The sequence below is a fragment of the Zea mays genome, chromosome 2 (genome assembly GCF_902167145.1).
Source record: "Zea mays cultivar B73 chromosome 2, Zm-B73-REFERENCE-NAM-5.0, whole genome shotgun sequence".
NCBI classification, from domain to species: Eukaryota; Viridiplantae; Streptophyta; class Magnoliopsida; order Poales; family Poaceae; genus Zea; species Zea mays.
The window spans coordinates 9,242,927-9,268,082 of NC_050097.1; the positions used below are offsets into that span (position 1 = coordinate 9,242,927).

At 45.0% G+C, this 25,156-nt stretch overlaps 2 protein-coding genes across 2 annotated transcripts; one reads left to right on the forward strand and one right to left on the reverse strand.

Moving 5' to 3' along the window:
* The first annotated feature begins 1,884 nt into the window (after positions 1 to 1,884).
* LOC103645923 (uncharacterized) lies at positions 1,885 to 6,483 on the forward strand. The gene is made up of 3 exons (NM_001352182.1): positions 1,885 to 2,455; positions 4,356 to 4,481; positions 4,566 to 6,483. The coding sequence occupies exons 1-3, from the start codon at positions 2,111 to 2,113 to the stop codon at positions 6,153 to 6,155; spliced, it is 2,061 nt and encodes a 686-aa protein (NP_001339111.1). The 5' UTR covers positions 1,885 to 2,110; the 3' UTR covers positions 6,156 to 6,483.
* A 1,597-nt stretch (positions 6,484 to 8,080) lies between these two features.
* On the reverse strand, positions 8,081 to 8,775 carry LOC100193258 (60S ribosomal protein L27). The gene has a single exon (NM_001301696.2). It carries the CDS (start codon positions 8,674 to 8,676, stop codon positions 8,263 to 8,265), a length of 414 nt encoding a protein of 137 aa, NP_001288625.1. The 5' UTR covers positions 8,677 to 8,775; the 3' UTR covers positions 8,081 to 8,262.
* Positions 8,776 to 25,156: the final 16,381 nt, after the last annotated feature.

Here is a 25,156-nt window from a genome sequence, read left to right on the forward strand (position 1 = left end):
TTGCTTTGTGGATAAGTATTTATTTGTCGTTCTTATTTTCTCGCTAATGTATCTCATATCTTTTGTATAGACCTATCACTGTCAGTATGACGGATTGGATCAATATCACGACCCTTCCAACATGCCTGAGTACTATCACTATGAATCGAACTAAACATGTGAGTATTGTGAAATAAGTTGATCTATGTGTCGTTGCCTCGTTGGAGAGGTTAAAAGAACTTGTATTTGAGTATTGCGAAGTTCGCTAGTTGTTTATTGCATGAGAACTATAGTTTATGGTTGTATATTATTTTGGTGAACATATGCCGTGTGGATCAATTAATATTTACTGTACAATGTGAATTGAACAAACTACAAATAAATCCTGCCAAAATTTTCATTCTTTTCTGCAAAAAACAGTAAAAATCAGTTTGTTTCACGGTTAACCGGCGGTTTCTACCGGTTTTGCGTCGGTTTTTCGCTGGTAAACCGGTTTGAATTCAAACTGATTTGATTTGATCAAACCGGCCGGTTTTCTACTGGTTTACCGCCGGTAATCTGTTACCGGTGGAGGGCGGTTTTTACTTCTCCAACGGTTTTGTAAACCGTGAGCTTATGAGAATTTACTCCAACTGCAGCGGCCCGAGGTCGAGGATAGATATGCATGCGTGGCCGAGGAAGCTGCAGTGTAGCTGTGCCTTGTCCTTCCCAGAATAAGTGTAGTGTCCTCTCCAACTTTCTCGCCATATTAATTATTGGAGACAATTTTTTTATCTGCCACTGGTAAAATTTCGGGTTTATTTCTTTCTTATTTCACACTAAATATTAAATATAATTTACTATATAACACTACCGTTAGTTCTAACCTGTAAAGATGTTAACTTTTATGTAAAAAGATGAATTATCTAAATAATTATTTATGTGTAAATACTTATAATAATTATCATAAATATTCGTACCTAAATAATTATTACAAACATCAGTGCATGCAGTCTATCGTAGGCCTGGCCATGTGCGAGCCGACATCGATGTTGTGGCGTTATGCGACCTGCGACGACGCAAGCTGCTGCTTTGGATGCCGACCATGTCATGGTCGAATCCAAAGAAAACCAATAACTGACTATACGGCGGTACTATACAAATATACTAGTACGAGCACTAATAAAGAACCAATGACGACTCATGTTTACACACTTTGTACGTGCATGCCGTAGACCGTAGTACCCCTACGCGATCTGATCTAACCACCGTGCTTGACAGAAAACGATCGCCGATGGATCCAACTGCTCCTCCCAGCAGGGCAATAGTAGTCCGGGCCGGTACCGAGAGACCAAGAGACGAGGACGACGGATCATAGCATAGTATAGTATAGCAGAGACCATCGAGCAGGTCGTCACATGGATCGGGAGTAGGATGAAAACGTCGAAAACGAACGAAAAATATCTAAACTGGTTTTAATTTTAGATTTTTTTTGACGGGACGAAAACAAAAACGTCGAGCAGGTTGTCACATGGCTAATAAGAGAGGAAAGAGAATGAAGCAGGCTGCTGATCTATCTCCGAGCTGCAGCACAGGGTTCGGATCTGGACGGGAGAGCTCAGCGTCAGCGTCATGGCGGGCTGGATTAATCTTTAACGAAAAGGATGTGTTTGAGTGAAGTTGCACAGTGCGCAACTCCTGCGTCTGCAAAATCGCGAGAACCAAACTGCACGACCCGGACCGGAGGACAGTATCCCGAGAAGAAATCCCAAAACCACCCCTAGCCTAGCCTAGGTCAGGCCCAAATCCGTTCGGCACGACGGACACGCGCCCCCAGACAAAAACACCCACTCCATATGTCTCCTAGGCGGGCGGCTAGACAAAAACACCCACTTGTGTTGGCTATTCATTGGCTCGCGCTCGGCAGTCGGCACGACGGTACTTGGACTTGGCTATTCCCAACGCCACCCCGCAACCGCAACGTCTCTCTAGCGTCTAGCCTCTGCCTGCGCTCCCACACCAGAACACCACACCGCTCCGCGTGCGTCGCCCGCACTCCTCGCCTCTGCCCGTCTGCCTACCGTGCCGTGCCGTGCCGTGCTCCCCACCCGATGCAGCCGCCGACGCGGGCCGTGCCGAGCCACAGCCGGAGATGAGCTCCAGGAACCGTTCCGCCGCCGCCTCGTCCGCTGCCCCGGCTCTCCGGACACCGCGCCGCCTGAAGCGGCGGCCAGTTAAGGCGTCGGCGCCGGGGCCGGGCAGCGGGCGGCGGAGCGGGCCCGCGACGCCGCTGCTGAAATGGGACGTCGGTGGCGGCGGCGGGCGCGGTGAGGGGAGGAAGGCTGGCGCCGACGAAGCGGGGGACGCCGCGCGGGCGCGGGAGACCAAGGCGAAGGCGACGGAGGTGTCGGTGCGGAGGCTCGCGGCCGGGGTTTGGCGGCTGCGCCCGCCGGAGGCCGTGGCCGGCGGCGGGAGCGGGGTCCGCGTGGGCGTCGAGGTACGTTGTGCTGCTTCACCGCCTGCTTGCCCCCCAGCTTGTTTGTTTCGTTTTCGGCTTGGTGTTGACAAGGAGAGGAGGCTCTGGCTGCGTTCTGTGTCTCAGATCATGAACGTTGACTTGTCCTATAATGCCATTTCTATTGCTAGACTGACTAACCATAGTATCGTTTTGGTGTTTAATGAAAATAAAAATGTGCGCTCTAAAAGGCCGTTACAACTTTGGTGTTCTAGATCTCTCGCGCTGTTTGGGTTGCTAATCTGAGCCGCTTTACTTCGGCTAAACTGGATTAGCCTACTAGTCAAATCTTAGTACTCCTACGTACCCATTCTCCCCGTTAAATCCTCAGCACTAAACACGCACTGCCCGTTGCCATGTCGGCGCATTTAGTACTCTCCTGGACGTCAGTAGATGCGTTGCCCTGAAGCATGGCCATTTATGAAGGCGGCCGTGCAGCAGGCACAGTACGGTGGCCGTGATCCTCTGCCCATGAATTAAAACCCCATCCATCCAACAGACGCAGCGTTTTCCAGTGCTCGGATCTCCTCATGTGATTCCTGTGTAGTACATGTGTATGGGCCCCAATCATCGGATCCTCTCCGAGTCTCCATGCCCGGCCCTGCCCGTGCAGCCACAAATGCACTTCCCGTGCGTTTCAGCCTTTTGTGCTTGATTGGTTGGCCTGGCCATCAGTGCGGGTGCGCACCTTCATCAGTTTGCCGAGTTGCTGCGTCCTGTGTTAAGGGTGGAGCTTGGAATTTGGATCGTGAAAAGGTCTGTCAGGGTGTGAGCTTCTGAACCGGGCAAAATGGCTCTCGGTTCTTGACTCTTGTGCCGTGCAGCAACAAACACTGATACTGGGTTCAGGACAGGAGCACGTGGTCCTGTTTAGCTGCTTGTCTCATAGTATCGCAGACCATCCTAGTCCCCTTCCAGGAAATGGTTTTTGAATTCTGAATCTTAGCCCCTTAGGTTGGGACGAAAATGCTAGCCAACAAATGCGACGATGTTACCAACGCTCTAGGTGTAGGTTCCCTGTATATGATTCGGTTTGATAGAGGTAGGTCCCCCACGTGATGATTGTTAGGGCCCCTATAGATGCTCCTTGTTCTATGAAAAAAACTTTCTACCGAAAATTCTACCCCTTTTTTTAAAAAAAAATGTAGTATGTTCGTGATGTTCCTTTCTAGTCACAGTACAAAATAGTGACATGAACATGTGCAGATCCAGTGCTACTCTCTTGATAGATATGCTTCGGGCCTGTTTGTTTACCCCCATGGATTATATAATCTGGATTATTTTTGGAGGATTATATAATCTGGATTATATAATCCGGATTATATAATCTGAGTAGTCCTGTTTGTTTACCTAGATTATTTGAGTTGTTAATATAATTCTTTTGTATGAGGAAGACAAGAATGCCCTCTATATTTGTACTAGGTTGACACTCATGTATGAAAAAAAAATTCAATTGACATTGGCAAATATTGCATTAGCAATATTATCACGGAAGACATTCATGTCACCTTCTTCATCCCTAAATTGACTAGTACTAGGCGCAAAACCGATTCGGTGGATTATAATGGCAATGGTGGGTAATTTCTAGGAAACTTGAAAGGGTAGTGGGGAAGTGGGAAAAAAATAATCTGAAATAAGCACCTCCTCACTTGCTTATGGATTATCATAATCCAAGGGGTTAGATTATATAATCTGGACAAATAAGCTGGACTGTTTGTTTGCCTTTTAGGATTATTTAATCTAGATTATATAATCTGGGGGGTAAACAAACATGCCCTTCATCATGGAACAGCCGTGCAAGTAAATTTTAGTATAAAATGCTATAGATTCCTTTTTGTTTTTTTTAATGTGTGTCATATCCTGATATGTGCTTATATGACAGCATATCCCAAGGCATCTACAAGTCCAGCTTCTGAAGCAGAACACTTCAGGTCATCACCAGAGTTCGAAGAATGAGGTTTCAAGCCCCATATCTGTTTTGGAGCGGAAGAGTGGAGAGCTCCACAAGGTGAGGAAAAGAACCTAAAAGACATTCATTAACTGCTTTTACTCGTATCAGCCTGTAAGATCATTGACACAGCAAATTCTGCAGGGACAACTTCATGCTACTTCTGCTATGCTGCCTGTCGCTACCATGGAGAAGGCAACGAAATGGGAGCCTGGGGACATAAAGGGAATGGAATCGCATGATGCGTATCTGATAGCCAGCCAGCTGAATCTTCTTGATGAACACAGAGACACCGCGTATGTTGCTGACCTCCAGATGGAGCTTCAGCAAGCACGTGATAGGATAAGTGCGATGGAAACTGAGCGACGGTCAGCTAAGAAGAGGCTTGACCACTTGTTCAAGAAACTTGCGGAGGAGAAAGCGGCTTGGAGGAACAGAGAGCATGAAAAGGTGCGTGCTATCCTCGAAGATATGAAGGCAGACCTTGACCACGAGAAGAAAAACCGGAGGCGGCTGGAGATGATTAACATGAAACTCGTCAACGAGCTGAAGGAGGCCAAGATGTCAGCAAAACAGCTGTTACAAGAGTATGAGACAGAGAGGAAAGCACGTGAGCTCACTGAGGAGGTGTGCAACGAGCTAGCAAGAGAGGTGGATGAAGACAAAGCTGAGATCGAGGCCCTGAAACGGGACTCCCAGAGGTTGCGAGAGGAGGTAGACGAGGAGCGGAAGATGCTGCAGATGGCGGAGGTGTGGCGTGAAGAACGGGTGCAGATGAAGCTTGTTGATGCAAAACTTACTCTCGACGCAAAATACACACAGCTGAGCAAACTGCAACAGGATGTTGAGGCGTTTATTGCTGCATGCAGTACTGCTAATGGAGACGTCACGGTAGTAGAGCAAGCAGAGAGCATAATACAGGCAATCAAGTCAGTCAGAGCCCAAGATGCTGAGTTCAGGTACGAGCCACCGGCCGCATCAGAAGACATATTTTCCATTTTTGAAGAGCTGCGTCCAAGTGAGGAGCCTGTCATCAAGGAGATCGAGCCATGTTACAAGAATAGCTCTGCCAAATGTGAACCAGAAATTCAAGAGGTTAGCCCAATGACCGATATATTCCTCGAAAAGAAAGCCAAGGCAAACTCGAACAAAAGCCCTAAAGATGAAAGCGACACTGAAGATGGCAGCAGCTGGGAGACAATAAGCCACGAAGATGTCCAGGGTTCAAGCGGTTCACCTGATGGAAGCGAGCCTTCGGTCAGCAACAAGGTCTGCGACGGAAGCATTCCTTGGAAGAGCAGAAATGGATTCGAGCGTATGGAGAGTGAGAAGCTGAAGGATGAGTCAGCTGATGCCTGCCTGACAAACATGAACCAGCCCAAGAAGAAAGAATCGGCCATTTCAAAGCTCTGGAAGTCGTCCCGCCCAAAGAACAGCGAGATATGCAAGAAAGACGCAGTTGAAACGGTAAATGCAAGATCGTCAAACGTGCGGCTCTCAGTCGGGACCTATTCCACTGTTGAAAGTGGCATCCAAGAAATAGGGCTCAGTCCACCGTGTGTTGAGCAGTGGAGCTCACCAGACTCGATGAACGTCCAATTCAACCGGGGATTCAAGGGCTGTATAGAGTACCCGCGGATGTCCCAGAAGCACAGCTTGAAGGCGAAGCTCATGGAGGCACGGTTGGAGAGCCATAAGGTCCAGCTCCGCCAGGTGCTCAAGCAGAAGATCTAGTGCAGGCCAGAACCAGAAGGCGAAACATTGTAAACCTAGCATTCAATCCAAGGAATAATGTAAAGGAGTACCTAGATGCTTCGTTTTTCATGTTTTAGAGTAACCTGTATTGCATGTACAACAAGGACTAGAAAAAAAAAGGACAGGGCTGGTCTTTGAGGTCTATCTGGAGCCTTTTTCTGCTTCTGTATCTCACTTTAGCTTTGGTGTTATTGTTTGATCTGATAGGCTATGGTGAGATCCATCATGATGTATAATACAGACATAAACAAGTAGCAACGTTGAGACAAATTGCATACCTTTGTATGCAGTTTCCCTATGTTTTTCTGTATCATTTCCAGTGTTTTATTTTTTTTCTTGTGCAACCCATTATGCCTATGATTCCTTATTTTCCATGGGTTATTGAGCAGAATAAGTTAGTCAAACAGTAGCAAGAAGTTAGGCAGCGAACGAAACATAATCTTAGAATCTAAGACCATTAAGAATAAAGGTGTGAGTGTTTCAATTATGATTTGACCTAAATCAACAGTGTTACTGCAGAGGTCAAAAAATAGACAGAAAACATACCATGGCCAGTACCGATTTCGTGAGTACATATGATTTAAAAACATAAACACCTAATCTTTAGGTTTGCTTTGCCACTAGAGTAGCACAATGCACAACTGACACCACCAATTTGCTGTTGGCTTATCAAAAGTAGGTAAATGTTGTGACTTGTGAACAGAAAACATACCATGGCCAGTACAGATTTTGTGAGTACATATGATTTAAAAACATAAACACCTAATCTTTAGGTTTGCTTTGCCACTAGAGTAGCACAATGCACAACTGACACCACCAATTTGCTGTTGGCTTATCAAAAGTAGGTAAATGTTGTGACTTGTGAATGTGGAATTAGAACAAAAAAGGTGCAATCTAACAAAAAAAAATCTGATGGTGTTAGGCTCAGTGCTGAAATGAGTATAAAAAAACTATAGCAATGCAAATGACAAGAATTACAACACATGTTAAACACAACATGGCCATGTTCTGATGGTATTACCGTAAGTGCATACAAGTTGTTTATTCCCTGGATTGGGACTGAATGGTGCACTGTATGACTAGTACATAGGTAAGTAGTAGCATGCTCCACAGCTTTAACCAAATAGAGTATTACTAATCAAAGCAATGACCAGTATTCAATTCAGTACACAATCCATAGAAGTGTATAACTATATCTATATGATTTCACAACCATTGAAACAACTGTTTGAATTGCCCTTTTATTGTATGATTTTTTGCTGGGGCGTTCTGTACTCTTTTTTTCTGGGATTCTTTTCCATACTTCTTAACATTAGGGTTAGTTTGGAAGCCTTATTTTTCTAAGGGATTTCCATTTTCCCAAGAGAAAATAAACTAATTTTTCTTGAGAAAATGAAAATTGTTTGGTAAAATGGAGTTCTCAAACTAGTCTTTAATGATGGGCAGGCGTTCAAGAAATTTTTTTGTCCTTTTATGCACACTCAGCGGGTGCCGATAGAAGCAGCAACACGCTCAAAGAGAAACAATCTAGGAAAACTTTAGGGTTAGTTTGGAAACCTATTTTTCTAAGGGATTTCCATTTTCTCAAGAGAAAATGAACTAATTTTTTGAGAAAATAAAAAATGTTTGCTAAAATAGAGTTTCCAAATGGGCAGGCGTTCATGAAATTTTTTTGTCCTTTTATGCACACTCAGCGGGTGCCGATAGAAGCAGCAACACACTCAAAGAGAAACAATCCAGGAAAACTAGTCCTTTTGATGCATGAACACATTTAAGTATTAATTATACACAATGATTAAGGCCCTGCAAGACTACTCGCATGTATACCAAGAAGCATTCAGTGATGCATCAACAAAATATAATACTAACAACGCAGAAGATTAACAACACGTCACGAGCAGTGATTCTCAGCAAAAGTTCAACGAGACGTTTCCTTTGGGCATCATTTAACACATCATCGACATGTTTTTAACAAAATCTTCTCCGAGATCCATAACAAGCGCAATACCAAAACAGAAATAGCTTAAATGGTTTCCGATACAACAAATTGACAACTAAAGTAGTCACTATGCGGGGTGCCCGGCGCCTAGAAGCGGAGCTTGGTAAAGAACCACCTGTTCTTGCCGGTCTTGAACCTCTCCTCGAGGCGCGCCTTGGCGGCCTTGCAGGCTTCGACCTTCTTGTCCCGGGTGGAGAGCGCGTCGGGCCCGCCCGAGGCGACGTCTTTGAAATCGACGTCGAGGGTGTAGCGGGTGGGCATGAGGTGAGTGAAATTGACGAGCTTGATGAAACACTTGACGCGGGACTTCTTGGCCGTCTTCTTGGCGGAGTCCTTGCGGATCACCTTCTTGGGGTACTTGGCCAGGCCGGCGACGAGGCAGTGCCCATAGGGACGGTCGCGGGTGCCCTCCTCGAACACGCGCACGATCACCGCCTTCCGGCCGGCGAACCTGCCCTGGAGGAGGATTACGGCCTTGCCGGGCTTGAGAAACTTCACCATCTTCGGGCGGTGGTTGTGATGCTGCTGCGCCGCCGGTAGGGTTTGGGAAGTGGAGGAAATTGGAGCGCTCAGCGCGAGAGAGACGAGCATTAATAGGGTGGCGGCGCTAGGGCTTCGAGGATGGTGGTTTTCGGCTATTGGATCCGGGATCGGACGGTTCTGCTGTAATCGGGCTTCAGTGTACAAAACATGAGGGTTAAATAATTTTTATTTTACTCTATTAAGAAAGTAAGAAAGTGTAAAGAACATGAGGGTTAAATAGTTTCTAACAAAAGTATAGAAACTATAGAAACAGTTTGAAATCATATTATATATATAGTTATGCACTTCTATGGATTGTTTGTACTTCCTCTGCTTATTATTTCAATGGCTGTGAAATCATATTATCAAATCTGAAGAGGAAGAACAAACATGGACTGAATCAAGCACAATTGAGCAGAAAAACTTGCCTGGGGAAGAGAATGCCCCATCATATTATGGAGGTAAGGATTGGTGCTTAAAGATATCCTTTTCCAGACCTCACACAGTACGGGAAGATATGGCACTGGGTACGCCCTTGCAGAATCAAAACAATAGCTTAATAATCAGATAACTAGATATATGCTTGTACGTTGCTACAACATCATTATAATAAAATACATTGGCTGCAAAAATATTAATTGTTATTCTATACTTTTGTTAGCATCACTAAAAGTGGATCTTTACATACCAAGATATATAAGATTGTACTCGTACATTGCTATGACTATCCTCTGTTCATATACAAACATAGTTTTTTCTGTAAACTAAATTGTTCAAAAGGAATCAAAGTTATATGATATGCCCATTTTAGTATTTACATGATTGACAGAGATGGCATAATTAGATAAGGGCATGAACGCATAGAAAGTTTCCCAGTTACATTTACCCATCCCCAGGAACATAAATCGACAAACATGTCATACATAGGAAGCAAAAAAACTATCAACATACTCACTGGCAACAAGGTTTTAAAGTCGTCCAATTAATCGCAATTAATCACGATTAGTCAGTCTTATCGCTAGTCCGAGCTCGATTAGTGTCTCCGACTCGACTAGAGCGACTAGGTAGCGATTAGTCGTCCTAGTCGCCGACTAATCGCGATTAGTCGTCCGACTGGGGTTATGGTCGACTAGTTATGCCTGTTTTGGGCCACTAATCCGGCCTCTATTGTGGGCCGACCCACCATCTGTACACAACGCAAACACTGTTTTGCCTACGCTTCTATCTGTACCAATACAGTACACACTGTCTCACGGGCACCCTTCTCAGCGCCGCCACCCCTTTTCTTGTGTCTCCGCCCCTTCTCCATCGTCGCTGAAAGGAAAATAGGGTCAAACCTTTTCCTAAATGATTTTAGTGGTTGAATTACCCAACACAGACAATTGGACTAACTAGTTTGCTCTAGATTATAAGTTCTACAGGTGCCAAAGGTTCAACACAAACCAATAAAAGTCCAAGATAGGGTTCAAACAGAAAGGAGCAAATCCAACCTAAGGCTGCCCTGGTCTGGCGCACCGGACTATCCGGTGTGCCACCGGACAGTATCCGGTGCACTAGGGAGATCAACAATGAACTGCTCAGCTTCGGGTTTTTGGAGAGCCACTCCGCTATAATTCACCGGACTATCCAGTGTAGCACTAGACTTTCTGGTGTGCCATGCGGAGCAACGGCTACTGCGCCAACGGTCGTCTGCAAAAACAATAGTGAACAGTGAACAGTGCGCGTCTGCGCGCGCAGAGTCAGAGTAGCGCCAGAAGGCGCACCGGACAGTGCACAGTACCTGTCCAGTGCGGCACCGGACTGTCCGGTGCCCCATGAAGTCAGAGCTCCAACGATCGAAACCGTCAGAACCCTAACGGTTGGGTGACGTGGCTGGCGCACCGGACAGTGTCCGGTGTCGCACCAAACTGTCCGGTGTGCCCATCGACAGACAGCCTCCCCAACAGCCATTTTGGTGGGTGGGGCTATAAATACCCCCAACCACCACACTTCAAGGCATCCAAGTTTTTCAGACATCTCACTCAATACAAGAGCTAGTGCATTCAATTCAAGACACAATTAGATTGAATCAAAGCCTCTCCAAGTCCCAATTCCACTCAAAGCAATTAGTGACTAGAGAGAGAGTTTTGCTTGTGTTCTTTGAGCTCTTGCGCTTGGATCACTTTTCTTCTTCCTCTTTCTTATTCTCAAGACACTTGTAATCAAAGCAAGAGACACCAAGTTGTGGTGGTCCTTGTAGGGGTCTAAGTGACCCATTTGATTAAGGAGAAAAGCTCACTCGGTCTAGGTGACCGTTTGAGAGAGGGAAAGGGTTGAAAGAGACCCGGTCTTTGTGACCACCTCAACGGAGAGTAGGTTTGCAAGAACCGAATCTCGGTATAACAAATCACCGCGTCACTCTCTTCATTTGCTTATGATTTGTTTTCGCCCTCTCTTTCGGACTCGATTTTAATTCTAACGCTAACCCCGGCTTGTAGTGTGTGCTTAAGTTTATAATTTTTAGATTTCGCCTATTCACCCCCTCTAGGCAACTTTCAATTGGTATCAGAACTCGATACTTCATTAGAGCCTAACCGCTCGAAGTGATGTTGGGAGATCACGCCAAGAAGGAGGTCGTGACCGGCGAGAAGCCTGCCACAAGCCACGGTAAGACTCCATCGGGAGAGTCCGACAACAAAGTGAATGGATCCCCTTCACATGCCAAGTCGCATCGGAGCGGCGAGAAGAAAAAGAAGATGAAGAAAGTGGTCTACTACGAGACCGACTCTTCGTCGTCATCCACCTCCGGCTCTGACACGCCGTCCGTCACTTCTAAGCGCCATGAGCGCAAGAAGTTTAGTAAGATCCTCCTAAGCTACCATCGCATTTCTAAACATACTCCTTTACTTTTCGTCCCATTAGGCAAACCACCAGTTTTTTATGGTGAATATTATAGCATGTGGAGTGATATGATGAGGCATCACTTAACCTCGCTCCACGCAAGCATATGGGATATTATTGAGTTTGGAGCACAGGTACCATCCGTAGGGGATGAAGATTATGATGCGGACGAAGTTGCCCAAATCCGGCACTTTGACTCTCAAGCCACTATTATACTCCTCGCCTCTCTAAGTCGAGATGAGTATAATAAGGTGCAAGGGTTGAAAAGTGCCAAAGAAATTTGGGACGTGCTCAAAACCGCGTACGAAGGAGATGATGTGACAAAGATCACCAAGTGGGAGATGATCGAGGGGGAGCTCGGTCGTTTTATGCTCAACCAAGGAGAGGAGCCACAAGCCATGTACAACCGGCTCAAGAGCTTGGTGAATCAAGTGTGCAACCTCGGGAGCACAAAATGGGATGACCATGAAATGGTCAAGGTTATTCTAAGATCACTCATTTTTCTTAATCCTACACAAGTTCAATTAATTCGTGGTGATCCTAGATACAAGCTAATGTCTCCCGAGGAAGTTATATGGAAGTTTGTGAGCTTTGAATTGATGATCAAAGGCTCCAAACAAATCATCGAGCGAGCCGCCACCTCTACATCCGAGGTGCAACCCGTTGCCTTCAAAGCAACGGAAGAAAAGAAATAAGAGTCTACAACAAGTAGGCTCCCCATCAACGCCTCCAAGCTCGACAACGAGGAAATGGCGCTCATCATCAAGAGCTTTCGCCAAATCCTCAAGCAAAGGAAGGGGAGAGATTACAAACCCCGTTCCAAAAAGGTTTGCTACAAGTGTGGTAAGCCCGGTCACTTTATAGCAAAATGTCTGTTATCAAGTGATAGTGACAGGGGCGACGACAAGAGGGCAAAGAAGAAGGAGAAGAAGAGGTACTACAAGAAGAAGGGCGGTGATGCCCACGTGTGTCGAGAATGGGACTTCGATAAGAGCTCCATCGACTCCTCCTCTGACGAGGACGCTGTCAACATCGCCGTCAACAAAGGCCTCCTCTTCCCAAACGTCGGCCACAAGTGCCTCGAGGCAAAGGATGGCAAAAACAAGAAGGTAAAATCTAGAGCTTCCACTAAATATGCAACATCTAGTGATGAGGCTAGCTCTAGTGATGATGAGGATGATTTACTCACACTTTTTGTCAACCTCAACATGCAACAAAAGGAAAAATTGAATGAATTGATTAGTGTTATTCATGAGAAGGATGAACTTTTGGATAGCCAAGAGGACTTCCTTATTAAGGAAAATAAGAAGCATGTTAAAGTTAAGAATGCTTATGCTCAGGAGCTAGAAAAATGTGAAAAATTAACTAGTGAGCTTAGCATTTGCCATGACACCATTTCCAACCTTAGAGCCGAGAATGCTAGTTTTATTGCTAAGGTTGAGAAGTTAAATGCTTGTGATGATTCAATTACCAATCTTAGAAATGATAATGCTAGTTTGATTGCTAAGATTGATAAATTGAATGCCTCACTTTCTAGCCTTAAGATTGAGAATGAAAAATTAATTGCTAAGGCTAAGTATTTAAATGTTTGCAATGATGTTATTTCCAATCTTAGAAATGAAAATGACATGTTACATGCTAAGATTGATGAAATAAATGTTTGCAAACCCTCTACATCTACTATTGATCATGTTTCCATTTGTACTAGATGTAGAGACATTAATATTGATGCTATCCATGATCACCTAGCTTTAATTAAACAACAAAATGATCACATAGCTCAACTTAGTGCTAAGATCAATGAGCATGACTTAGAAAATGAAAAAATTAAATTTGCTAGAAGCATGCTCTATAATGGGAGACGCCCTGGCATTAAGGATGACATTGGCTTCCAACAGGGAGGCAATGTCAAGCTTAATGCCCCCAAGAAATTGTCTAATTTTGTTAAGGGTAAGGCTCTCATGGTTCAGGATAACGAGGGTTACATTTTATATCCTGCTGGTTATCCCGAACATAAAATTAGGAGAATTCATTCTAGGAAGTCTCATTCTGGCTCTCATCATGCTTTTATGTATAAGAATGAGGCATCTAGTTCTAGACAATCAACCCATGCTAAATTGCCTAAAAAGAAATCTCCTACTGCATCAAATGAGCCAATTATTTCATTTAAGACTTTTGATGCTTCATATGTGCTGCCTAACAAATCAGGCAAAGTAGTTGCCAAATATGTTGGGACCAAACACAAGGGGTCAAAGACTTGTGTTTGGGTACCCAAGGTGCTTGTTTCTAATGTGAAAGGACCCAAGACCGTTTGGGTACCTAAGAATAAGGACTAAAACTGTTTTGCAGGTTTATGCATCCGTGGGCTCAAGTTGGATCATTGATAGCGGGTGCATAAACCACATGACAGGGGAGAAAAGAATGTTCTCCTCCTATGATAAAAACTAAGATCCCCAAAGAACTAACACATTCAGGGATGGAAATCAAGGTTTGGTCAAAGAACTTGGTAAAATTGCTATATCACCTGACCATTCCATTTCCAATGTTTTTCTTGTAGATTCTTTAGATTATAATTTGTTTTCTGTTTCTCAATTATGCAAAATGGGTTACAACTGTCTTTTTACGGATATATGTGTTATTGCCTTTAGAAGAAGTGATGATTCAGTAGCATTTAAGGGAGTATTAGAGGGTCAGCTATACTTAGTTGATTTTAATAAAGCTGAACTCGATACTTGCTTAATTGCTAAGACTAATATGGGTTGGCTCTGGCATCGCCGACTAGCCCATGTTGGGATGAAGAATCTTCATAAGATCTAAAGGGAGAACACATTTTGGGACTAACCAATGTTCATTTTGAGAAAGACAGGGTTTGTAGCGCATGCCAAGCAGGAAAGCAAGTTGGTGCCCATCATCCACACAAAAACATCATGACAACGGACAGGCCACTGGAACTACTCCACATGGATCTATTCGTCCCGATAGCTTACATAAGCATCGGCGGGAGTAAGTACTGTCTTGTAATTGTGGATGATTATTCTTGCTTCACTTGGATATTCTTTTTGCAGGATAAATCACAAACCTAAGAGACCTTAAAGGGATTCTTGAGATGAGCTCAAAATGAGTTCGGATTGAGGATCAAAAAGATTAGAAGCGACAATGGGACGGAGTTCAAGAACTCTCAAATTGAAGGCTTCCTTGAGGAGGAGGCATCAAGCATGAGTTCTCTTCTCCCTACACACCTCATCAAAATGGTGTAGTGGAGAGGAAGACTAGAACTTTACTTGACATGGCGAGGACCATGTTTGATGAGTACAAGACACCGGACCGGTTTTGGGCCGAGGAGATTAACACCGCCTGCTACTCCATCAACCGGTTATATCTTCACCGAATCCTCAAGAAGACATCATATGAACTCCTCACCGGTAAAAAGCCCAATGTTTCATATTTTAGAGTCTTTGGTAGCAAATGTTTTATTCTTGTTAAAAGAGGTAGAAAAACTAAATTTGCTCCTAAGGCTGTAGAAGGCTTTTTACTTGGTTATGACTCAAACACAAGGGCATATAGAGTCCTTAACAAGTCCACTGGACTAGTTGAAGTTTCTTGTGACATTGTGTTTGATGAGACTAATGGCTCTCAAGAAGAGCAAGTTGATATTGATGAGCTAGATGATGAAGAGGCCCCATGCGTCACGCTAAGGAACATGTCCATTGGGGATGTGTGCCCCACGGAACCCGAGGAGCCTCCACATGCACAAGATCAACCATCATCTTCAAATCAAGCATCTCCACCAACTCAAGATGAGGATCAAGCTCAAGAAGATGAGCCACCTCAAGAGGAGGACAATGATCAAGGGGGAGATGCTAATGATCAAGACAAGGAAGATGGTCAGGGTCCAAGACCGCCACACCCAAGAGTCCACCAAGCGATTCAATGAGATCACCCCGTGAACTCCATCCTCGGTGATATTCATAAGGGGGTAACAACTCGATCTTGAGTCACTCATTTTTGTGAACATTACTCTTTTGTCTCCTCTATTGAGCCTTACAGGGTAGAGGATGCAGTTAGAGATTTGGATTGGGTGCTGGCAATGCAAGAGGAGCTCAACAACTTCATGAGGAATGAGGTATGGCATTTGGTTCCACGCACTAATCAAAATGTTGTAGGTACCAAGTGGGTGTTCTGCAACAAGCAAGATGAGCATGGTGTGGTGACAAGGAACAAAGCCCGACTTGTGGCCAAGGGATATTCCCAAGTCAAAGGTTTGGATTTCGGTGAAACCTATGCACCCGTAGCTAGGCTTGAATCAATTCGCATATTACTTGCCTATGCTACTTACCATGGCTTTAAGCTTTATCAAATGGACATGAAGAGTGTCTTCCTGAGAGCACCTAGAGGGGGGTGAATAGGTGATCCTGTAAAACTTCAAAACTTAAGCCACAAAAAACTTGTTAAGTGTTAGCACAATTATGGCCAAGTGGCTAGAGTGGAGTCGAAACACAATAACCACAAGAAATCAATCACAGAGATGACACGGTGGTTATCCCGTGGTTCGGCCAAGTACAAAACTTGCCTACTCCACGTTGTGGCGTCCCAACGGACGAGAGTTGCACTCAACTCCTCTCAAGTGATCCAATGATCAACTTGAATACCACGGTGTTCTTGCTTTTCTTTTCTCAATCCCGTTTGCGAGGAATCTCCACAACTTGGAGCCTCTCGCCCTTACAAAAGATGTTCACAGAGAATCACAGAGCAAGGGAGGGATTAGCAACTCACACACAACACAAAGATCACAGCGAATACGCACACACAAGACCCAGACTTGAGCTCAAGAGACTAGCACACTAGAACGGAGCTCAAATCACTAGAATGTCGAACAAGTGCGCAAGATTGATGTGTGAGTGATCAAGAGTGCTCAAGGAATGCTTGGTTATCTCCTCCATGCGCCAAGGGGTCCCTTTTATAGCCCCAAGGCAGCTAGGAGCCGTTGGGAACAAATCTGGAAGGCCATCTTTGCCTTCTGTCTCGTGGCGCACCGGACAGTCCGGTGCACACCGGACACTGTCCGGTGCCCGATTTGTTTCCATAAAAAGCTCATCCGACCGTTGCTTTCTGATGCAGATCTGCGCACAGTTGGCGCACCGGACATGTCCGGTGCACACCGGACAGTCCGGTGTACCTTTCCGAACGTTGGCTCGGCCACGTGTCGCGCGCCGATCGCGCGGTCGACCGTTGGCCCGGCCGACCGTTGGCTCACCGGACAGTCCGGTGCACACCGGACAGTCCGGTGAATTTTAGCCGAAGTCGCCGGAGAAAAACCCGAGAGCGGCTGGTTTGCCCCGCGCTGGTCTGGCGCACCGGACACTGTCCGGTGCACACCGGACAGTCCGGTGCCCCAGCCCGAAACAGCCTTTGGCTGTACACAGCCACTCTTCTACTTCTTTTCTTTTCTGCTTCTTCCTGTTTCTAACACTTAGACAAGATATTAGTACACAAAACCAATGTACTAAGGCTTAGAAACATACCTTTACTTGTGATTTTCACTTTGTTCAAACATGGGCACATTTTCACATTTAAGCACTTGTGTTTGCACTCAATCACCAAAATACTTAGAAATGGCCCAAAGGCATATTTCCCTTTCAATCTCCCCCTTTTTGGTGATTTATGCCAACACAACATAAGGCAACTAGAACAAGTGCAAAATCACTTCAAATAAAAACTAACTTTGAGTTTTATCCAATTTTGGCATATATGGATCATCTTTTGCCACCACTTGGTTTGTTTTTGTAAATCAAACTCAAATCTCTATCTCTAAATCAAACACACATGTTGAAGCATAAAGAGAGTCATTCCAAAAGAGATTGATCAAAGATTTCAAAAACTCCCCCTATTTCACACTTCTCCCCACAAGAAGCCAATTTTCGACAATAGAGACAATAAGAGACAATAAAAGCTTTTGACAAAACAAAAACTCTATTCTACTATTTTCAAAATTTCTCAAGTGGTAGCTGATCCATTTATTACTTTGGCCTTTATTTTCTCCCCCTTTGGCATCAAGCACCAAAACGGGATCAACTTTGGCCCTTTAACCCCATTGCCTCACCAAATTCTTCAATTAAGAGCAACTGGCAATAAGATTTCATGAGATGAACTTGGAATAAGTTACCCTCTCATCGGAGTGCAGTGGAAGTCTTTCATGGTCCAAGTCCACCTTTTCCCTTTCAATCCTCCTTCGAGACTAAATCATCAAACTCAAACACATGGTTAGTCTCAAAGGGTCAAGTTGTAACACATCGCCCCCTAAACATGTGCATCACTTTGCAACGGACTTGTGAGGTCCAGGGAGTGTTTGTACAACTTGAGCACCACAATAAGCAACAAAATGCAGAATGAACATGATCAAAGGCATAAACACATGTATGCTACAATTCAATCCAAGTTTCGCGAATCTAAGACATTTAGCTCACTACGCAGCCTGCAAAAGGTCTTCTCATCTAGAGGCTTGGTAAAGATATCGGCTAGCTGGTTCTCGGTGCTAACATGAAACACTTCGATATCTCCCTTTTGCTGGTGGTCTCTCAAAAAGTGATGTCGGATGTCTATGTGCTTTGTGCGGCTGTGTTCAACAGGATTTTCCGCCATGCGGATAGCACTCTCATTATCACATAGGAGTGGGACTTTGCTCAGATTGTAGCCAAAGTCCCGGAGGGTTTGCCTCATCCAAAGTAGTTGCGCGCAACACTGTCCTGCGGCAACATACTCGGCCTCAGCGGTGGATAGGGCAACGGAAGTTTGTTTCTTAGAATTCCATGACACCAGGGACCTTCCTAAGAATTGGCACGTCCCCGATGTACTCTTCCTATCGACCTTACATCCAGCATAGTCGGAGTCTGAGTATCCAACTAAGTCAAAGGTAGACCCCTTTGGATACCAGAGCCCGAAGCAAGGCGTAGCTACCAAATATCTAAGAATTCGCTTCACCGCCACTAAGTGACACTCCTTAGGATCGGATTGAAATCTAGCACACATGCATACGCTAAGCATAATATCCGGTCTACTAGCACATAAGTAAAGCAAGGAACCTATCATTGACCGGTATGCTTTTTGATCAACGGACTTACCTCCTTTGTTGAGGTCGGTGTGTCCGTCGGTTCCCATCGGCGTCTTTGCGGGCTTGGCGTCCTTCATCCCAAACCGCTTTAGCAGATCTTGCGTGTACTTCGTTTGGGAGATGAAAGTGCCGTCCTTGAGTTGCTTCACTTGGAACCCAAGGAAGTAGTTCAACTCGCCCATCATCGACATCTCGAATTTCTGCGTCATCACCCTGCTAAACTCTTCACAAGACTTTTGGTTAGTAGAACCAAATATTATGTCATCGACATAAATTTGGCACACAAACAAATCACCATCACATGTCTTTGTAAAAAGAGTTGGATCGGCTTTCCCAACCCTGAAAGCATTAGCTATTAGAAAGTCTCTAAGGCATTCATACCATGCTCTTGGGGCTTGCTTAAGTCCATAGAGCGCCTTAGAGAGCTTACACACGTGGTCGGGGTACCGTTCATCCTCGAAGCCAGGGGGTTGCTCTACGTACACCTCCTCCTTTATTGGCCCGTTGAGGAAAGCGCTCTTCACATCCATTTGGTACAACCTGAAAGAATGGTGAGCGGCATATGCTAGCAAGATACGAATGGACTCTAGCCTAGCCACAGGAGCAAAAGTCTCCTCAAAGTCCAAACCTGCGACTTGGGCATAACCTTTTGCCACAAGTCGAGCCTTGTTCCTTGTCACCACTCCGTGCTCGTCTTGTTTGTTGCGGAACACCCACTTGGTTCCCACAACATTTTGCTTCGGACGAGGCACCAGCGTCCAAACTTCATTTCTCTTGAAGTTGTTGAGCTCCTCCTGCATGGCCAACACCCAGTCCGGATCTAGCAAGGCCTCCTCTACCCTGAAAGGCTCAATAGAAGAGACAAAGGAGTAATGCTCACAAAAATTAACTAATCGAGAACGAGTAGTTACTCCCTTGCTAATGTCACCCAAAATTTGGTCGACGGGATGATCCCTTTGAATTATCGCTCGAACTTGGGTTGGAGGTGCCGGTTCCGCTTCTTCCTCCATCATTTGATCACCTTGTGCTCCCCCTTGATCACACGCCTCATGTTGATGAACCTGTTCATCGTCTTGAGTTGGGGGTTGCACCATGGTTGAGGAAGAAGGTTGATCTCGTTCATCTTGTTCCTGTGGCCGCACTTCTCCAATCGCCATGGTTCGTATAGCGGCCGTCGGAACATCTTCTTCATCTACATCATCACAATCAACAACTTGCTCTCTTGGAGAGCCATTAGTCTCATCAAATACAACGTCGCTAGAGACTTCAACCAAACCCGATGATTTGTTGAAGACTCTATACGCCTTTGTATTTGAGTCATAACCTAACAAAAACCCTTCTACAGCTTTGGGAGCAAACTTAGAATTTCTACCTTTCTTCACTAGAATGTAGCACTTGCTCCCAAATACACGAAAGTAAGATACATTGGGTTTGTTACCGGTTAGTAGCTCATACGACGTCTTCTTGAGGAGACGATGAAGGTAGACCCTGTTGATGGCGTGGCAAGCCGTGTTCACGGCTTCCGTCCAAAAGCACTCGGGGGTCTTGTACTCTCCTAGCATCGTTCTCGCCATATCGATGAGCGTCATGTTCTTCCTCTCTACCACACCATTTTGTTGTGGTGTGTAGGGAGCGGAGAACTCGTGCTTGATCCCTTCCTCTTCAAGGAACTCCTCCACTTGAAGGTTCTTGAACTCGGATCCGTTGTCGCTCCTTATCTTCTTCACTTTGAGCTCAAACTCATTTTGAGCTCTCCTGAGGAAGCGTTTGAGGGTCCCTTGGGTTTCGGACTTTTCCTGCAAAAAGAACACCCAAGTGAAGCGGGAAAAGTCATCAACAATAACTAAGCCATACTTACTTCCTCCTATGCTCAGATAGGCGACGGGTCCGAAGAGGTCCATATGCAGCATCTCCAAGGGTCTTGATGTCGTCATCACATTTTTGGTGTGATGAGAGCCTCCCACCTGTTTCCCTGCTTGACAAGCTGCACAAGGTCTATCTTTTTCGAATTGAACATTAGTTAGACCTATCACGTGTTCTCCCTTTAGAAGCTTATGGAGGTTCTTCATCCCCACATGAGCTAAGCGGCGATGCCACAGCCAGCCCATGCTAGTCTTAGCTATTAAGCATGCATCTAGACCGGCCTCTTCTTTTGCAAAATCAACTAAATAAAGTTTGCCGTCTAATACACCCTTAAAAGCTAGTGAACCATCACTTCTTCTAAAGACAGACACATCTACATTTGTAAAAAGACAATTATATCCCATATTGCATAATTGACTTACAGATAATAAATTATATCCCAAAGACTCAACTAAAAACACATTAGAAATTGAGTGCTCATTTGAAATTGCAATTTTACCTAAACCTTTTACCTTGCCTTGATTCCCATCACCGAATATAATTGAATATTGGGAATCTTTATTCTTGACGTAGGAGGTGAACATCTTCTTCTCCCCCGTCATATGGTTTGTGCATCCGCTGTCGATAATCCAGCTTGAACCCCCGGATGCATAAACCTGCAAGGCAAATTTAGGCTTGGGTCTTAGGTACCCAACTCATGTTGGGTCCTACAAAGTTAGCACATATATTCTTAGGGACCCAAATGCAAGTTTTATCTCCCTTGCATCTTGCCCCTAACTTCCTAGCAATTACCTTCTTGCCCTTTCTACAAATAGCAAAGGGAGCATTGCAAGTATAATAAATGGTAGAAGGTTCATTTTCTACTTTCCTAGGAGCATGAATAACATTCTTTTTAGGAACAACATTTTTCCTAGTAACAATTCTATCATACACATAAGAAGAACTAGGAGCAAACATGGCATGAGAATCATAAACATATGAATCAAAAGCATCATAACTTCTATTTGCATTTCTAGTATGTCTTCTGTCATGATACAAAAAGGCATGGTTCCTTTTAGCACTAGTAGCCATAGGGGCCTTCCCTTTCTCCTTGGCGGGAATGGGAGCCTTATGGCTTGTTAAGTTCTTGGCTTCCTTCTTGAAGCCAAGTCCATCCTTAATTGAAGGGTGTCTACCAACCGTGTAGGCATCCCTAGCAAATTTTAGCTTTTCAAAATCACTTTTGCTAGTCTTAAGTTGAGCATTAAGACTAGCTACTTCATCATTTAGTTTTGAAATTGAAACTAGGTGTTCATTATAAGCATTAATGTCAAAATCCTTACACCTAGTACAAATTGCAACATGTTCTACACAAGAGTTAGATTTATTTGCTACTTCTAATTTAGCATTCAATTCATCATTAATGCTTCTTAATTTAGAAATTGAATCATGGCATGTTGACACTTCACAAGCAAGCATTTCATTCCTCTTAATTTCTAATGCAAGGGATTTTTGAGCCTCTACAAACTTATCATGTTCTTCATACAACAAATCCTCTTGCTTTTCTAAAAGTATATTCTTTTCATTCAAGGCATCAATTAATTCATTAATTTTGTCTATCTTAGATCTATCTAAGCCCTTGAACAAACATGAATAATCTACTTCATCCTCATCACTAGATTCGTCCTCACTTGAAGAAGCATAGGTAGAGTTGCGAGTACATACCTTCTTCTCCCTTGCCATAAGGCATGTGTGACGTTCGTTGGGGAAGAGGGATGACTTGTTGAAGGCGGTGGCGGCGAGTCCTTCATTGTCGGAGTCGGAGGAGCAATCCGAATCCCACTCCTTTCCGATGTGTGCCTCGCCCTTGGCCTTCTTGTAATTCTTCTTCTTTTCCCTCTTGTTCCCCTGTTCCTGGTCACTATCGTTATCGGGGCAGTTAGCGATAAAATGACCAATCTTACCGCACTTGAAGCATGAGCGCTTCCCCTTTGTCTTGGTCTTGCTTGGCTGCCCCTTGTGACCTTTTAGCACCGTCTTGAAGCGTTTGATGATGAGAGCCATCTCTTCATCATTAAGTCCAGCCGCCTCAATTTGTGCCACCTTGCTAGGTAGCGCCTCCTTGCTTCTTGTTGCCTTGAGAGCAAGGGGTTGATGCTCGTTGATCGGTCCATTCAAGGCGTCGTCCACGTATCTTGCCTCCTTGATCATCATCCGCCCGCTTACGAATTTTCCGAGTACCTCCTCGGGTGTCATCTTCGTGTACCTGGGATTCTCACGAATATTGTTCACTAGATGAGGATCAAGAACAGTAAAGGACCTTAGCATTAGTCGGACGACGTCGTGGTCCGTCCATCGAGTGCTTCCGTAGCTCCTTATCTTGTTGATAAGGGTCTTGAGCCGGTTGTAAGTTTGAGTTGGCTCTTCTCCCCTTATCATGGCGAATCGTCCAAGCTCGCCCTCCACCAACTCCATCTTGGTGAGCATGGTGATGTCGTTCCCCTCGTGAGAGATCTTGAGGGTGTCCCATATCTGCTTGGCATTGTCCAAGCCGCTCACTTTATTGTATTCTTCCCTGCACAAAGATGCTAAGAGAACAGTAGTAGCTTGTGCATTTTTATGAATTTGTTCATTGATAAACATAGGGCTATCCGAGCTATCAAATTTCATTCCATTCTCTACAATCTCCCATATGCTTGGATGGAGAGAGAATAAATGACTACGCATTTTGTGACTCCAAAATCCGTAGTCCTCCCCATCAAAGTGTGGAGGTTTACCAAGAGGAATGGAAAGCAAATGCGAATTCGAACTATGTGGAATACGAGAATAATCAAATGAAAAGTTCGAATTGACCGTCTTCCTGTAGTCGTTGTCGTCGTCCTTTTGGGAAGAAGAGGACTCATCACTGTCGTAGTAGACGATCTCCTTGATGCGTCTTGTCTTCTTCTTCTTCCCATCTTTTCGCTTGTGGCCCGAGCCCGAGTTGTTGGACTTGTCATCCCTTGGCTCGTTGACGAAAGACTCCTTCTCCTTGTCGTTGATCACAATTCCCTTCCCCTTAGGATCCATCTCTTCGAGCGGTTAGTCCCTTTCTTGAAGAGAACGGCTCCGATACCAATTGAGAGCACCTAGAGGGGGGGGGGGTGAATAGGTGATCCTGTAAAACTTCAAAACTTAAGCCACAAAAACTTGTTAAGTGTTAGCACAATTATGGCCAAGTGGCTAGAGTGGAGTCGAAACACAATAACCACAAGAAATCAATCACAGAGATGACACGGTGGTTATCCCGTGGTTCGGCCAAGTACAAAACTTGCCTACTCCACGTTGTGGCGTCCCAACGGACGAGAGTTGCACTCAACTCCTCTCAAGTGATCCAATGATCAACTTGAATACCACGGTGTTCTTGCTTTTCTTTTCTCAATCCCGTTTGCGAGGAATCTCCACAACTTGGAGCCTCTCGCCCTTACAAAAGATGTTCACAGAGAATCACAGAGCAAGGGAGGGATTAGCAACTCACACACAACACAAAGATCACAGCGAATACGCACACACAAGACCCAGACTTGAGCTCAAGAGACTAGCACACTAGAACGGAGCTCAAATCACTAGAATGTCGAACAAGTGCGCAAGATTGATGTGTGAGTGATCAAGAGTGCTCAAGGAATGCTTGGTTATCTCCTCCATGCGCCAAGGGGTCCCTTTTATAGCCCCAAGGCAGCTAGGAGCCGTTGGGAACAAATCTGGAAGGCCATCTTTGCCTTCTGTCTCGTGGCGCACCGGACAGTCCGGTGCACACCGGACACTGTCCGGTGCCCGATTTGTTTCCATAAAAAGCTCATCCGACCGTTGCTTTCTGATGCAGATCTGCGCACAGTTGGCGCACCGGACATGTCCGGTGCACACCGGACAGTCCGGTGTACCTTTCCGAACGTTGGCTCGGCCACGTGTCGCGCGCCGATCGCGCGGTCGACCGTTGGCCCGGCCGACCGTTGGCTCACCGGACAGTCCGGTGCACACCGGACAGTCCGGTGAATTTTAGCCGAAGTCGCCGGAGAAAAACCCGAGAGCGGCTGGTTTGCCCCGCGCTGGTCTGGCGCACCGGACAGTCCGGTGCCCCAGCCCGAAACAGCCTTTGGCTGTACACAGCCACTCTTCTACTTCTTTTCTTTTCTGCTTCTTCCTGTTTCTAACACTTAGACAAGATATTAGTACACAAAACCAATGTACTAAGGCTTAGAAACATACCTTTACTTGTGATTTTCACTTTGTTCAAACATGGGCACATTTTCACATTTAAGCACTTGTGTTTGCACTCAATCACCAAAATACTTAGAAATGGCCCAAAGGCACATTTCCCTTTCACTTCCTCAATGGACCAATCAAAGAAGAGGTCTATGTTGAGCAACCTCCCAACTTTGAAGATAGTGAGTACCCTAATCATGTTTACAAACTCTCTAAGGCGCTTTATGGGCTCAAGCAAGCCCCAAGAGCATGGTATGAATGCCTTCGAGATTTTCTTATCACTAATGGCTTTAAAGTCGGTAAAGCTGATCCTACTCTCTTTACTAAAACTATTGCAAAAGATTTGTTTGTATGCCAAATTTATGTTAATGATATCATATTTGGGTC